The sequence below is a fragment of the Lepidochelys kempii genome, chromosome 1 (assembly GCF_965140265.1).
Source record: "Lepidochelys kempii isolate rLepKem1 chromosome 1, rLepKem1.hap2, whole genome shotgun sequence".
NCBI lineage: Eukaryota > Metazoa > Chordata > Testudines > Cheloniidae > Lepidochelys > Lepidochelys kempii.
This window is the reverse complement of record NC_133256.1, coordinates 278901258-278917868: the sequence shown is the minus strand read 5'-3', so window position 1 is coordinate 278917868 and position 16611 is coordinate 278901258. Positions and strand designations below refer to the sequence as shown.

General features: G+C 45.5%; 1 protein-coding gene and 1 long non-coding RNA gene across 4 annotated transcripts in view; one reads left to right on the top strand and one right to left on the bottom strand.

Annotated features, from left to right (window-relative positions):
• Positions 1–9681, bottom strand: part of PAWR (pro-apoptotic WT1 regulator) — a 141168-nt gene extending 131487 nt beyond the window's left edge. The window contains exons 1-2 of one of the 3 annotated variants that reach the window (XM_073327682.1): positions 9507–9681; positions 7872–8438 (exon numbers count right to left, since the gene is read on the bottom strand). In XM_073327682.1, the coding sequence (XP_073183783.1) occupies positions 7872–8372 (501 nt within the window). In that variant the 5' untranslated portion in view covers positions 8373–8438; positions 9507–9681. Of the gene's footprint in view, positions 1–7871; positions 8439–9332; positions 9419–9502 lie in introns of those variants that run through there. The other 2 variants (XM_073327680.1, XM_073327681.1) reach the window with 2 other exon arrangements.
• LOC140905076 (uncharacterized) overlaps positions 9235–16611 on the top strand; it is a 29952-nt gene continuing 22575 nt past the window's right edge. Inside the window, exon 1 of the long non-coding RNA XR_012156737.1 lies at positions 9235–9554. This is a non-coding gene — a long non-coding RNA (uncharacterized lncRNA). The remainder of the gene's footprint in view (positions 9555–16611) is intronic.

Genomic DNA, 16611 nt, shown 5'->3' with positions numbered 1-16611 from the left:
GGGTGAATTCACTACCTCATCTAGGGAGGATGGAGAGATTGCAGCAGTTCTTCCCCTGTTAGCTAATGTTCTTCCTCAGTCACCTCCTTCTGCCTCTCATGTATCAACTGGCTTGCATGAAGCAGCTTAATTTGTCTCTTTGGAAAGGGTGCCCTAGCCCTGTAGACAGTTAATTAAACCAGATTCCTGGAATATGGCTGCCCACCCAAGGGTATGCAAGAAGATCACTCTTGGTAAAGCTAGAAATACTGAAGTGGAGGATACAGAGGGGTACCAAGTAGGATAATCCCTACAAACCCCTGGCCTCTTTCTACTTCCTATCATGGGCTCCTCCCTAGCATCCTTCCCTGGCTCCCAATGCAAAAGCCAGGGAGGGAAAGGTGATCAAGGTGAGTCTCTGCTATGCTCAGCAAGAAGAGGAAAAGGAGGAAAACTCCTCTGAAAGGGGCCACTCTGTCAGTTGTGCCCTGTCTTGGATTAGGAGTTTGGCATCTCTAACCTGGCATACTGACAGCTCAAACTGAAATTACCCTCAGTATCTCAAGAAGAGGTGACTGATACACATAAGTCATACATGTGCTGAAAGACCTAGATGCCAAGATAGTGCTGAGGTAGTAGGTACCATAGAGGTAGCTGATATCAAAGTGGAAGGTACTGGGGCTATGGTCACCTAGGCACTCAGTGCTGAGGATCTGGATACCAAGGCACTCAGTGCCAGGGTCAATACCAAAGGGTCACTACTAAAGGCAATGCAGTCAGCCAGTTAAGAGGGTACCACATATGCCGACATAGAAGTTGGTACCAGGAGTCAAAAGGGCCTTCTCAGATTGATGGCTTTCAGTCAAATGAATCCAAGACAGGTTATCCATCTGATGACCCTTTTATCTCAGACTGCCTGTGCCGGGGACAGCAACCTGTGCCTTGGATCATCTTTGGAACAGTGTTCATTTCTGCCCATCAGACATCCACACTGATGCAATGGCAGACAAACGGGGTCTCAGAGTGGATGTGGCCTGGGAGCTTGTGATGAAATCATGGCTCATCAGGTCACAGAGAGAGACTGCCTCAATGGTTGAGGTTTGGTTGTAGCCTCTCTCTCTCTGTGCCCAAGGGAGCATGTATCAACTTCTCTAGGAAGAACAGCTTCAGGGTTTCATTCACTTCAGTGTGCTCGGAGAAAGAGCAACAGATGGAACATCATACCAGGATTTGGCTTCCAAGACAGAACAATCACTGTTAGTGTCTGTCATTAATAGGTACTGAAACATCACACAGGTCTTAAATCCTGGTGACTTGACTTCTGCCATAATACTAATTGCACTTAATTGAGGGCGTGGGGGGACAGGATGGGAGAGGAAAGAAGGGGTTAGCCTCACCAACACTGATTGAAGGTTTTTAAAAAATACATATGTTTTGCCAGGGGGTATAACAGAAACTACACTATCTAAATAGTATATACAAGCCTAAGGAATACTACACAATACAGAGAAAGTGGACATTGTAGGGGTTCTGTCTCATGTAACAAGGAACTGAGGGACAGTTGGGCCTGCTCTGCCCTTTATGCCTTGAGGCAGGAGGGCACAGACTTGGTCCAAAAGGATACTGCTCTCAGTATGGGGTACATCTATGCCAAGTGTGAAATCCGTGTGGACATTCACTCTAAGACCACTGTTAGCTTACACGGACTATGCTTGGGGCATTTGCTCACTAAATTTGTCTAATGAAAACTAAGTTACTCTCTCTTGTTCCACACAACAAAACATACTGGAATGCTGTGGTAACAGGAATTTTACTTTTAGAGTGTTTATTTCTCTGCCCCATTTAGAACTTTCATTTCTGTAAGTTCTGGAAGTATTAAGCACCACAGATACAGTATGCTCTAAAACTATTAGGTATACATTATTATTTATTGAATACTGTGTTTGGAAATGAGCCAAGAGAAGGTAGATTTCAGAAAGATGGATCCTTGTAGCCATTACACAGAGGTAGACCACCACTTCTGTCAATACCCCTACAAAACAGATTCAGCCCCAGGGTTCTCTCTCCTTTAGCTCTTAATCACTAATAGTTTCTCTAATATTCTTTAGAACGAGGTCAGGAGATTGCCATGTCTAGAATATAGTAGCCACAAGTACAAGATATACAAATCAGAGTTGTTTGCACCCTCTTAAATCATTCATCACCCTGTCAATAAAAAAAGAACACCTCTGAGTTTAGATGACTTCATTTCCTAGTGCAAAAACATAAATGCTGTCAGAGAGCGTATTAAATCAAAACCAACTGTCTAGCTTGCTGTCCTACATCAGCATATATCAGAAATATGCATGCATCTATCATCTGAACAGTAAAATTGAGATTCATTAGACCTTTTAAAATATAATTAATTATAATGTGGAAAAATGTAGTCCATAATATAGCTACTGTTTTTTTGCAGCTTAAGTGAACATTTACAAAGTACTATGTGAAAATAAAACACCTGCTGGCATACCTGAGAAACCATACCAGCTTACACTATATGACATATACTTTGTAGATTTATGGCTAACGCTGCCAGCAAGCAGACAAGTGTCTCAAAATTCCTGGGCAAGAGCTCTACTGTAGAACTAAAAAAGTCTCAGGTCTAAGATTAATGCTTCTACCATTAACAAAAAGGCATAGTAATAGTTCTTCCTGCTAGTAGTTTTCCAAGTCCCGCTTAAAATCCCACTCCTACAGACACTTATGCAAAAAGTGGCCCTATTGAAATCAATGTAATTACGCAAGAACATGCTTAACTTTACTCATAGAAGTGTTTAAGATGGAGCCCTAAAACTTATTTTCTTGTTGCTTACAAGGAATGAGAAACTTGACCATTAAAAAAATAACCTATTGAAATCATAAAGATAGGGCAGTAGGACAGAAACAGGTAACCCTTCTCCTGCCCTATTCCACTACTTATTTGTCATTTTTTTTTTTTGCATTACATTTAAAATAAAAGTATAAGTTCCTGGAGCAGAGACTTTTATTATTATTATTCCTGTCATAGGTATAGAACATTATGATGCACTATATAACTGTTACAATGCAAATTTGCAGCTAGCATATTATTCCCTTCTACTACTACCATCACACACACAAAAAATAAAGATAAACCATATCAGACCCACTAAGGAATTCTCATTTTCACCAATGCCATCCGGCTGGTTGGCAACAGAGGTGGAGGGACAGTAGCATTATGAGTAATTAAGGATTTTTTTGCCACTATGCATATTGAAAAGTTCTCAATACTGATACATTAGGGCATCTCAGTGGCAAACTTAGAGAACATGAGACTCGCAGAGAAAAGGAACACACACAATAAAACCCACTTGAGTCCGAACATACTAGGGATGTAAATATTTTTGAAAAGTACCCATTTAAATTATTAAAATTATATCGGTTAACCGTTTAATCATTAACTTCACAATCTACCCCAGGCTTGGGGGGAGCACCCACCCTACTGTCTCTTCTTGGAAGTGGAGTACAGTGGGCTGGGCACCATGCGCCTTGCTCTGATCCTACCCCTCACTCTCCCGGTTAGTAGGTGCTGCCTAATGCTGCTAGTTTGGTGGATCACTGCCAGGAAATCAGCAGTGCCAGGGCAGACCCACTGCTGCAGCCAGCTGCAAGGAAGGGGGCTGCCGAGCGGGGGGTGTCCTCCCCACCAGGCACGGGCTGCTCCAGTGGTGCCTCGAGTTGGAACTGCAAGCTCAAATGCCCCCACCCCTATCTCCAGAGTTTTTAAATGTGCACATTGGTAAAATAATTGTGACATTGTAATACCTAATCTGTTTTAAACGTTAATTGTAATATATTAAAAGGTAAGACTAGTACTTATCGGTTAGCTGTTTAATCATTTAATATTTTACATCCCTAGAACATACTAGGGTACATTTTAAAAGTGCTGATGGGACTAAAAATGCTTCTGTCCTATCAAAGTTAATATACAGAACAGCTAAGTCACTATGTGTAGCATTAGAAAAATCTGTCTAGCTATCTGAAAGAGGAAGGCATCAACAGGTACCACTATTTCTGTGTTCCTCGTTCTAACATTTTCAACCCAAGTACAGAGGTCCTCATCTGTCCAGCAAACTTAAAGGTTTGTTTTGTTTTGTTTTAAAGTCATGTAAAGGGGAAAGATGTCTTATGTGCACGTTACTTTGAGATGAAAATATGCATTTTAAACTATATGCTGAACATATGAAAGTACGTGTAGCTAATATTCAGAATACTAATTACATAATTAATTTGGTTTATCAAGTACTTATACTAGAATATTTTCTTGAAGTTCAGATACAGAAAAGTCACAAAACACAGAATTCATTAATAACTATAATCAAATCTCAGGGTTTTCAGCTAGTCACATTTCCTCTCCCCATGCACAACTGGCCAAGTGTACTCTCAGGTTTTCTGCCTTCCTCTGAAGCATCTCTGATTGGCCAGAGCAGGAAACATAACACAGGATGGGATGGATCAGTGTTCTGAGGTGGTACAGAGAATCTTCTCTCTTAGATGCCTGGCTGAAGTGTCTTGCTCAGGTCAAACTGACCACCAGATTTGGGGTCCAGGAGACATTTTTCCTTACTGTCAGATTGACCATTATCTGCAGCACGGGGAGTGGATCATTTATGCATCTGACCTAATCAATTCCCTCCCATTGCAGTGGCCTATTCTCTGTCCATGGAATACAATTTAGGGCATGCCTACTGTGCATCTGGGAGCAAGCCTCCCTGACAGGTCCACAGACTCATGCTAGCACTCCAAAAATAGCTCTGCAGATGTTGTTTAATGTTGTGGCTTGGGTTGTCAAGTTCACAGACCCCAGGTTCCAGAGCCTGATCCCCCTGCCCAAGCCACAACATCTACATAGCTATTTTTAGCAAGGTGGCACAAGACATGCTAGCACAAGTTTGTAGACCCAGGTTGGAAGGCTCATTCCCAGAGGCAGTGTCGACATGTCCTAAGTCTTGAGAACTGAAATGCTTGGGTCAAACATCATTAGGCTTAACATAGGGATAGCTGGATGAAATGTAATGGCTTGTGATATGTAGACCAGACAATGATCTGAGGGTTCCTTCTGGCCTTGAACTATAAATTCTTACTGTTACATATACTCCTATTTAAAAATGTTAGTCTTAGACTTTCAAGAAATTGGCCTTATCTCAAAAAGTCAGTTTCATGTAAATATTTGCCTGTCAAGAGGCAATGTTCATCACCAATGAATTCTACCCACAAGCCAGACCAACTTAAAAAAAATGCACTAAGCACCTTAAGCACTCCCTCAGATCTGCAGGTTAAGTAATTTTATTTAGCGACCATCATAAATATAAATGTTATAACAAAAGTTGACAAAAAGAAAATCAGAGTTTCTCGGTCCAAGTGTACCTTATTTGAAAAAGGCAGACACTTAAAGGTGTGAAAGAACCCTTTGTTTATTGTTACTGGCTATGAAGTTATTCAAAGTTTTAAGACAAAACATATACCATGGCAAAAACTTCATTAAGTTATTCCAAGTAATGTTGACACATGGTGAAAGATTTTGCGAAGTTATTCTTAAAGAGACAGAGATAGAAAAAAAACTGGTCGCCCAAGGCAAGCAGATATTTGGGACCAAATGAGAAAAAAGAAGTTGGCAGTCTCTGGAATAGAGAAGAAGCATAGTGGCCCCAACAAATCCATTCCTTTAGTAACATAAGAGGGAAATAAGGGAGCAGATCCATTCAGGCTACTTGTTACTGAATGGAAGGAGAAACCGCCCCCCCCCCCAAAAAAAAAAAGGTAGAGCAGGCCCTAAGCCACTGCTCTTCTAATAAAAAGAAAAGGAGGACTTGTGGCACCTTAGAGACTAACCAATTTATTAGAGCATAAGCTTTCGTGAGCTACAGCTCACTTCCTCAGATGCATATCGTGGAAACTGCAGCAGGCTTTATATATACACAGAGAATATGAAACAATACCTATTCCCACCCCACTGTCCTGCTGGTAATAGCTTATCTAAAGTGATTTCCAGCACAAATCCAGGTTTTCTCACCCTCCACCCCCCCACACACTATTACTCTTCTAATAGTAAGGGATTGGAAGCAAAAAGCAGAGGTCCCAGGTTCAAGAGAAGGGCAGTATGGGTGGGAACAACAATGAGAAGGAAAGATACTAATTGGTTTAATGTGCAGGAGCAGCAATACCTGGACACATGGAACTGATTAAAACTATTTATTTGGGGATGAGTCTTCAGGCATGTAGGTATCAAGGAAGTTTTCAAACTCCTAGTGAGTACTTAGGATCCAGTCCTGCAACCTTTCACTTCAAAGTGAAGACTGTGCAAGTAATGAGGCTAATCACTTGAGTGAAAGTTATGGGACCAAGCCCTAAAACAGAATTTTTATTTAAGACTTCACTTGCTCCTGCTGCTTATTCCTCACCTGACAATGCTTCTGGTATTACAAGTGGTTGCTGTGAAAGTGATTATGTCATCACAAAGAAAGGATTAGTGACTTCAGGTGAGGAAAATAGGATTCTATCTTCTCCAGCTGCATAAGACACAAAAGATTGTTTTTCATGCAGCAGTCCCTAGTTGATGAGGAGAAAGAATGATATACATGTTTTCTAAAATAGTGTTGTTCTTTATCATCAATATAAAATTGAAGAATGCAATTCAGCTTTGTTTTCAGTCTCCTCTAGCCTTTAGCTGTAAAAAGCAAATGATCTGGTTATCATGCTTCTGAATTCCTATAAGAGTATTTTACATGAATGCCAGATTTTCATGCTAGTAGCAAACCACAAAGAACAGTTGTGTTGGCTGATGCATTTTTTTTTGAAGCAGGGAAGAATATTTGTACTTCAAGCCACTGCATTTTTTCCAGTGCAGGAAATTGTTTTAGATTAAGTACATTTACACCTGAATATTTATCCAGAGCTTGATACCATGACTTCTTCTCTTCATTGTTTAGATCAGTAAAGTAACTGACATGTACTTCTTAATTTTACATATTTATGAAGATTAAAAACTTACCTTCAGATTAGAGTAATACATGACAAAAGCAGAAGATAATCATTAAAGATTAACCTTAGACAAAAGATCACCACACCAAGTCTTAAGTGGTGAGATAACCAGACTATAATTAGAAGGGTGTTTCATATTGATGAATACTTTGCAATTCTTCTAAAGCACACACACTATTTCACATCCTAGTTTCAACCAAGACACACTAAAAAGTGCTATACTTGTACTTATTTTAAAAAGTGTTCAAGGATATATTGATGATGCTCTTCCTATCAACGTTCACTAATGCTTCCTCGCTAGGAGCCCAAGCCTGCAACTATGCAAGCATCAGGACTTTGGGCTCAGACCCAGCCCAACACGTTTGGACCCCAGGACTCTGTCTAGTCTGGTTTTTAAACTCACAGTTTAAGGGGGTGGGGAGAAAGAGGGGGGATGACGTTACAACCCTGGTCCAGCACATCACCAAACGATTCCCAAACCAAAACCTTTAGCTTTGCCACTGACAGGCCTATTATTGGTCCCCAGAGGGTTGCAGACAGGACGGAGGATGCTCAGCCCGCGTCAAGCGCGCACCCTGCGATACAGCACAACTCACGGGTGAGGCAGCTTCCCCACACCTCATTCTGAGCAGGAGAGAACAAGCCTCCTTCGCCACAAGAAACTGGACGCAATCCCGCCGCCTGAGCAGCTCCAGGGCTGAGTTGGGATCGGCAGGCAGCGGAGCTCACAGCTGGGCGCTGGCTGCTCAGGTGCAGCATCGCAGCAGCCGCCCTTCGCACACGCAGCGAGCTCACCGAGCCCCTGAACGCACCCCAGGCACCCCCCCTTCCCCGGGCAGGGGCGCGGGGCTCACCTCGGCGGCGGGGATGTTCACCACACCTGTCGATCGCCTCTTCTCCCGCAGCTTCCTCTTCTCGATCTGCCCCTTCCCCTTCCTGGCGCTGGGACCGGAGCTTTTCCCCTTCGCCGCCGCCGCCGCCGCCGCCTTCTCCTCCTCCGGGGAGCCGGGCGCGGCGGAGGGCTTCCCCGCAGGCTCGGCCACTCTGCCCCCGGCTGGGGGCGGGGGCTCCTTGGAGCCGGCTCTGGCGGAGAGGGGGACACCGTTCGTGCCCCCGCTGGGGGGCGGGGCGCCCCGCTCCGGGGGGTGCGGCGGGGCGGCCGGGCCGGCGGGGTGCAGGGTGCTGTTGAGCTCGGCAGCCGAGGGGACGCTCCCGGGGGCTTTGCCGTCAGTGCCGGCCGCCGACCCCGGCACAGGCGGCGCCTGCTTCGCCCGCATCTTCTCCCGCTTGGCTTTCCACTCCTCCAGAAAGTCCGTGGTGCTGCCCCCGCTGCTCCGGTAGCCGCCGGACGCCATGTTCCCAGCGGGGCAGATGGGCGATGCTCCGGGGGGAGGGGCGGCTACGGGCCCAGGCACCACAGCCTGCGGAGAGCACAGGGGCGCGCGTGAGACAGCCCCGCCCCCAGGGGGCCCCGGCCGCCCCAGGCAAGCGCTGCTCAACCCCCCCCCAACCACCCCGACCCCAACCCCAAGGGGGGGGCCCTCGCTAACCCCCCCCCAACCACCCCGACCCCAACCCCAAGGGGGGGGCCCTCGCTAACCCCCCCCCAACCACCCCGACCCCAACCCCAAGGGGGGGGCCCTCGCTAACCCCCCCCCAACCACCCCGACCCCAACCCCAAGGGGGGGGCCCTCGCTAACCCCCCCCCAACCACCCCGACCCCAACCCCAAGGGGGGGGCCCTCGCTAACCCCCCCCAACCACCCCGACCCCAACCCCAAGGGGGGGGCCCTCGCTAACCCCCCCCCCAACCACCCCGACCCCAACCCCAAGGGGGGGGCCCTCGCTAACCCCCCCCCCAACCACCCCGACCCCAACCCCAAGGGGGGGGCCCTCGCTAACCCCCCCCCAACCACCCCGACCCCAACGGGGGGGCCCTCGCTAACCCCCCCCAACCACCCCGACCCCAACGGGGGGGCCCTCGCTAACCCCCCCCCACCTCCAGGAGGCCCGTATCAAACCCACCTCGCAACAATTCCACCCCCCTTCCCCAGGATAGCCCCATTCGGCTCCCCCCTCCCCCGGAAAATCACTGCTTAACCACCCCCCACACACACAAAAACCCCAGCCCCCCCCATGAGGGCGCCTCTCCTCCCCGCCAACAATCCCCATCCTACCCCCCAGGGAACGCGCCCCCCCCCACACCAGGTCACCACGCTCCAGCTGCTCCCGCGCCCCCTCCCCTGGCGGGGCCGGAGCAGCGAGCGCCCCCCAGCGGGCCCCGGGGGACGGGGGAGTGAGGAAGGGAGTAACAACCGGGCTAGTCCCAGGCCCTCCGGCTGCGGCTCTGCGCTACCCGCTGCAGGGGGCCACCCTGCCCGGGGAGGCTCCGCCGCGCAGCCCCGTCCCCGCACCACCCCGCCTGCCGCAGCGCCCAGCGCGACTCCCCCACAGCCGCTGCCCCGCTCCCGGACGGGGCTGCTCACCTACCTCGCCGCTGCGGGGAAAGGGGCCGCGGCGCTCCGGTCCCGGCTCCAGGTGAGTCGCGGGTGGCTGCTCGCACTGCCCCACTCCCGGAAGGAGCTGAGCGGCTCCGAGGTTTCCCAAGCGCCCCGGGCCGGGCGGCGGCGAGCCGAGCCGAAGCGCGGGCGGAAGCGGCCGAGAGGGCTTTAACAATGGGGTGCGGGGGAGGAGGGGCGGGGGGGACCCGCCCTACCAGCGCCCTACCAGTGCCCGGGAGCGCGGCGTCCTGCCCGCAGCGCCCGCCCCCGGGCGACGCGAGCCCCGCGGGGACACCTGCCCGGACGTGGCGAGCCCAGTGAGGCGTCGGGCTCGGGGACCCGGATTCTCTGCGGGGCTCGGGAAGGGTCCTTGGGGGGCAGCTCGAGTCCGTAAGCGCCGAGCGGTGCGAACCCGCCGGTCCGGCCGCTGCGCTGCCTCCCTGCGTGGGGAGAGCCTGCTCCCGCGAGCAGCTCTGCCTTGCCGAAAGCCGGTCCGCTGCTGAGATGGACAGTTCTCACCTAGCCAGAGACTGCCTGTGTTTCCAGAAACAGCCGAGTGCCACCCACTCGGGGGTTTGCTTAACCATTCCCACACCTCAGAGGTTATTCCCAAAGCTGCCCCCAGCTCTTCCGTCTGCAAAGCCGGCTGGAAACGGTAGATTGTAAGGTGTCTGGCACAATACCAGTGTGTGTGTACAGCACCTTGCACAATGTGATCTTGGTCTTCCACGTGTTACCACAATATACATAAATGGTAATGATAATGGGTCTGTGGGGAGGTATCTGGCCCTAGTCTGACCAGAAATACCATGAGAACATCCTTTCCTGCCTTGTGCTTGTGGTTAGAGCCGGAAAAGGAGATATATAAACTTATCTGAACACTTCACAACCTCATAAGTTTGAATCCAAAGATCTGAGAAAGGGTGTTCTTATTCAACAGAGCCATTGTCGGATCCTACCTACAATACATGTAAGAAACAATTGGTTTAATAGTATGTGTCACTGTTATTTTATTCCTCCTATTAAAATCTTTTCTTGTTTAACAGCCTTGTATATACAGTAGGCTGAGTGATGCTTTGTAGCCTCTCTAGCTGATCACAACTCATATGAGTTACTCTGTATGCCATACTAACTTCCTTTTGCTGAGATTTGTTATTTACATTAATTCCCTAAGAATTCATTTGCTTCTGACAATGAAAGATGGCTATAGTCAAGACAAGGCATTCTCTCTCTCTGACAAACATTGAGGCATCTTCCCATTCTAAATAATATTGGGGCTAACCTGTCCTTGAGACTGTAGCTGTGTAGGTCTCACTATCAAGTACAACCAATGGTTTGGTTAAAGTGTACAGTATTCAAGGACACCCTAAATTTCTGGTTTCAGAGTAGCAGCTGTGTTAGTTTGCATTTGCAAAAGAAAAGGAGTACTTGTGGCACCTTAGAGACTAACCAATTTATTTGAGCATAAGCTTTCGTGAGCTACAGCTCACTTAGTAGATCAACTGGCAGAAGTTTGCATAGGAAGCATGATCAACCAAGGTTTAGTTCCCAGAATATCATGATAGATACCCTGAAATGTAACTGAATTTTCAGACATTAGTGGTTTTAATGTTGTGGAACTTCGTGATCCACTTAATCCTGGTTCACAAGGGGTATATTTACTAAATTGAATGATTTGTTTATTTCAGTAGATTCAGGCATCTTGGGACAGTAGGCGGGAGATATGGTAGCATGATATAGAAGTTTGTATCACAAACAAAGGAAATCTAGATACCTGGGACTGTGGACTTTGGAGCATATCTCTTTCCTATCTCATTCAGGTTCCATTGCAAATTGGCCATCTGGTTAATAAAACTCTTAATGGATTTTAAAATGTAAACTCTTGGGGGGATGGGGGAAGTTCATTGTGTCTTTAGCACAATGGTGCCCTAGACCCTGACTGGGGCCTCCAGGCATTCCTACAATATAAATAATACTTAGTCTGTGGTTCTACTATGACCTCATGTACCTCTCCTTCCTGGTCTCCTCTCCAATGTTAGCACTCTGTCACCTGGCCAACATTCAATGCCTCTCTGGTGATCATTTAATTCACTTCTAATTTTCACTCTCTGTGACAGTATTTTTGAGGGGCACCTGTGAGGAAAAAAGTTCACATTTGAGACTTGTCAGTCGAGAATGATTCCTCTTGTATTTTTCAAGGCAAGGAAATAGTCCATCATACAATTTAATCCTTTGGGATATTTTGGAAAACTTTCAATAAGAAGGATAGTAACTTCAGAAAAGTTAATTCTGCACTAGTACTAACATTATTTACCACAGTATTCAATCAATAATATGTACATACTACAGCTGGCTGCCATTTTTCTAATTTCCATTTATCAATGACATTTTTGTTAAAAAATAATAATTTTGTCTAAACCCTCTCAAAAAAAAGTTGATGGAAGTTCTCAGATTTGGTTGTGGGTTTTTTTTTTGTTTGGTTTGGTTATTCCACAGGCCATAGAGCTGTCAATTTTTAAAATGATTGAAATGTAAAAACAGTAAAATTAAATATCCTTCAGATGAGTTCTGAATTTATGTGGCAGATATTTCTTCCACTCTGTAGCACTCACTCTCCCTGACAGTATGCAAAAGGGCATTCTCTTCAGAGAGATGCATCCAACACAATACCAATTCTTCTCCACTGCACATACTCCCCAGAGTTGTTAAAAACGGACCCGATGTGGAGAAAGTGTAATATATCGTGTACATGAGTTTGTACCCCTTCTGATGTAGCTGCATCAGTCACTGTTAGATGTTTTTGCTTCTCAAAAAATGTTGTTTTTTAATGCCAAAAAAGGCTCTATGACCCTCACAGTCTGTTATTTATTAACAGAAGTTATGTTGTGGTGAGGTTGGTTTAAGTGCCCAATTCAAAAATGCTGACTGTCAGATGTTTGCATCTTAATAAGGGTGGCTGTGCTGGTAAGCTTTCAGGGATAAAGTCCCAAATAGTTTTAGTATCACACTGCATGTTTTCCTCAGCCGCAATTGGGAGAAACTTACTAAGTTGGAAAACATTTTCAGAACAGCCTTTTTCCTTCTAAAAATCTTAAGCACATGATATTTTCAAGGCCTAGAAATGCACTTTTATTTTTATAAGTTAAGTATTAAACAGCATGCAGACAGAAGATCATAAGCCTAAAATAGTGAATTTTACATAGCTTTTATTATGGAGTGAGAGTCTCTTCTCCTTAGGTAAGGTTGCAACTAGGATTTGGAAGGCTAATTTTGACCTCCTTTGTAAATGAAAAAACAATAAAACCTCATGTTTCAAATGTATATGGTTAAACCTGTGCATTCTTAAAAACGTGGGGAAATTCAGTATGTATTTTGTGAGACTAAGCACCTTAAAATTGGTTCCTTTTTAAAAGGTTGCAAATTGTCTAATGTTTCTGTCTCCTTCTAGCAGTGCAACCAAATTACTCAACCCCCCAAAATTCCACGCACACATAGATTTTAACATAGACTTATGGAAAGAGGCAGTTGACAAGGGCAGGATAGTAAAATGTTAAAGAAATGTACATTATTGTCCTAATAAAGCAAGGCCCTGAACTCAACTTCATGGCATTTCTCGGTTTGTCTGCTACACACAACTTCCCAAACCCAGTGAAAATCCTTTCCCCACTGAAATTTACCCCTCCCCCACCTCACCACCCTTAGAAAAATCTCCCCCTTCTGGTGAACTCCACCATCACCACCCTCTCTCACCCCTCCCCCCACCCCTTGGCCCCACACACCACTCCTCCACTTTAGTTCCATCCCACCCACTTTACCTAACCCCCCTATGAAATACCCACTCTCCCTAGGGCCATCTCCCTGCCACTCCTCCCAGCATCCCCTACCTCCCCCAATGAAATTACCCTACTATCTTCCTCCCCTGCTGCCTCCTCTCCCTTGAAAATCCTCCTACGAAAATTCCTGGTGTTCGTCCCCTGGTACAGCCAGTACAGCTTGTTGCCTCACCACCCCAAGTAAGAATTATCAGTGAAATCACTTCCAGTGCCTCAAACCGATCCCATTAAATCTACCTTCCTACTTCCCCTTTTGAATACTCTTCAAATCCATTAATTCAAACCACCATCACTTACATGTCCACTGTCTCAGCACTCCCCTATTGCCAGTAAATCACCCTCACTGTCTCATCTCAAGCCATATCTGGTGACAACCTTGCCTCAGACCACCACCCCTTGATGAAATCTCACCAACCTACCTAGTGAAATACTCCCTCCTTCAGTCCTTGTCCATGAAATCCCAAACAACTGCCTCAGTTCCTCTTTCCCATCCTTTCCCTTGCTACTATCCCCACCCTCTGTAAAATACCCCCACACTGCACCTCATCCCCTCACAAAATCCCGGTATTGCCTCACCCATTCATGCTGCTGCCTCCACACCTCAGCTCAAATCCTCCCCCTACCCTCACACTGCTACCCTGTTGCCTCTTCTCTTTCTCAGGCTCCTCTTGCTGATTTTCACCCACTCCCATTCCTCATGGTGGTACTTACCTTCCCCTGTACTTCAAACCCCTCACCCAGCTATTACACAAGACCTTAACCTTGTGGGACATGTTTCCCAGATGCTCATTCATACCCCTCTCTTCTGTCTCTCTGTTCTTTTACTCAGAGATACCTTTCTGATGGCTGCAACATAAGTCAGAAGAATTTCAGAACTTGAGGCCTTATCCATAGAACTTGAATATTGCCCCTTGCACACTGACATCAGTTGGGACTCTGCCAAGGTGCAGGGGTTTATTGTGTAGTTTCGGGGCCTTGAAAAGTAACTGTGGATCATTCTTTCTGATTGCCCTCTGGCCACGCATTCTGTCTCACCAGCAGGCTTCCTACTTTTCAGATACTCAAAGAGTTTCATATTTGTCTTTAACTTGTAGCTGTTTGTTCTTCAAATTCCCTCTTAATCTCCATTTTACAGTTTATCTATCAAAGTGTAAATTCTGTTCTGTTATCACTTGAGCTAGGTTACTTTTTTTAAAAGATTATTTTAGTGTGAAAAATCTCATATTCCCTGCTATTTAACATAGTATTTTTCTCACTCTTTCTTCTTAGCTATGCTTACCACCTGTGATTCTGATAAGACATGCTGAGGCTGCCCACATGTTGTGAGTCCCAACTGATGTCCCAATTGCCACAGCCTGTGCTTTCAGGAACATGTATGTCCATGTCTTCATCAAAATCCTCCTCATGTTGGCATCTCTTAGCCTGGTTCTGCATATAGTCCAAGATAATGCACGAGGTGTTTACAATGCTCACAACAGCAGCAGTGATGTGAGTTGAGCGGGCTCCATGCTTGCCATGGTATGGCGTCTGCACAGGTAACTCAGGAAAAAAGGCGCGAAACAATTGTCTGCCGTTGCTTTCACAGAGGGAGGGAGGGCGAGCCTGATGACATGTACCCCGAACCACCCACAACAATGTTTTTTGCCCCATTAGGCAATGTCGATGGGACTACTTGTGTCATAAGTAAAACTTACTGGTTTAATAGACCCAATATATGACACAAAACAACATTCCAACTCCTGCCATCTTATGTCTCCAAACAAGAAAGTATGTAAAACTCTCTAGATCTGAATATTCAGAAACCAAAACCAACACTTACTGGCTCTCTGTCAATTTGTGTCTTGTGTGTGCTAGTTAACAGAAACTCAGATACCTTTAGGGCTCTTTTACATCAACAGCTCTATAAATCTTTCCATTTATTTTGATACTCCCAAGGACCAATATAGAACCACTAAAATAGCTTAGGCCCTGATCCTGCTACACTTTGGCAGAGCCCGAGTGACTTCACTAGTGCTCTCTGCAGGCAAATGGTAGCTCTGCATGCACATTGCAGTCCTCCAGGCCATGCAGTATGGAACATTATGGAATGCATTGCCAAATGTGTGACAATAACAGTGCCTTGTCCCAAAACAATCAGAGTTATGGTTTACAGGTCTCCTCAAAAAGACGGTGCAGATTAACATGCTTGGCCTTGGGAGGTGCTGCATGCATGGTTTTAAAATGTTTTATGTGAGCCTGCAGTTGATTTGGATATTTTATTTTTCTTTTTTTTCTGAGGAACAATATTTCAAGCATCTACACGCATTAATAGAGTGAACAATAAAGGAACAGCCCTGTAAAGAGAGATGATAAAATATCTTAGGAATTTAGTAATTAGCTGACAGTGTCCAAACCAAACACAAAAGAAATCACAGTCCTTGCCCCCATAAGCAATCAACAAAAGGCCATGATATTTCTGTGGGGAGTTTATGGGAGAGGCAGGTGTTCACTTGCATTGAGCTGATAGCAGACTCAGGACCTAAGAAGTCAAACAACGTTCAAGGGAAGAGAGGTTTAAAAATATATACAGTAAAACATAATTTCACAAAAATAATAAATGTCTGAAGTTAAAATTGTTAGCATTTTTCATTATACATCATATTTTGAAAGATGTGTAATTTTACTGTAAAAATTTGCTTACAGAGTGAAAATTTAGTCGTAAACTGTTTTGGGAGAAACTGGAGCAAAATCTATATGACTATAATTATAATTAAAGAAACAAATATGGAGGATATTTAAAACATTTAGGTGCCTTAAATATTACTTATTTGTGATCTGTTTTTCATAAGATACTATAATTACATACCTGTTTTGAGAGAAAAATCAAAGCCTACCAAATTAGTTTATTTAAACATGGATCAATTTTGCTGTGAATGGGTGTTAAAAAGAGCAAGGAATTCTAGCACAGAAAGTTACTTGAAAAGAATGTAAATTTCAGAGCTGCAAACCTGAGAAAATTCACAATTAGTGTTCAGATGTACCATTTGTTCTACAGCTATGTATAGGCATAACAGGAAATTATCTTAATTACTTCCCTATTGTTCCTCCTGTGATCTATTTCACCAGAAACTGTAGATATATTTGCTTTTACTCTTTTGACACTAACTTGAAGCCAAATTTTGGCAGACCTTTAAAAATTCTATGAAAACCTCATTAAAGACATAAATCCTGCACTTCCCTCCCCACACACACAGTAGGCCCTTACTTATAGAGCTGGTCAAA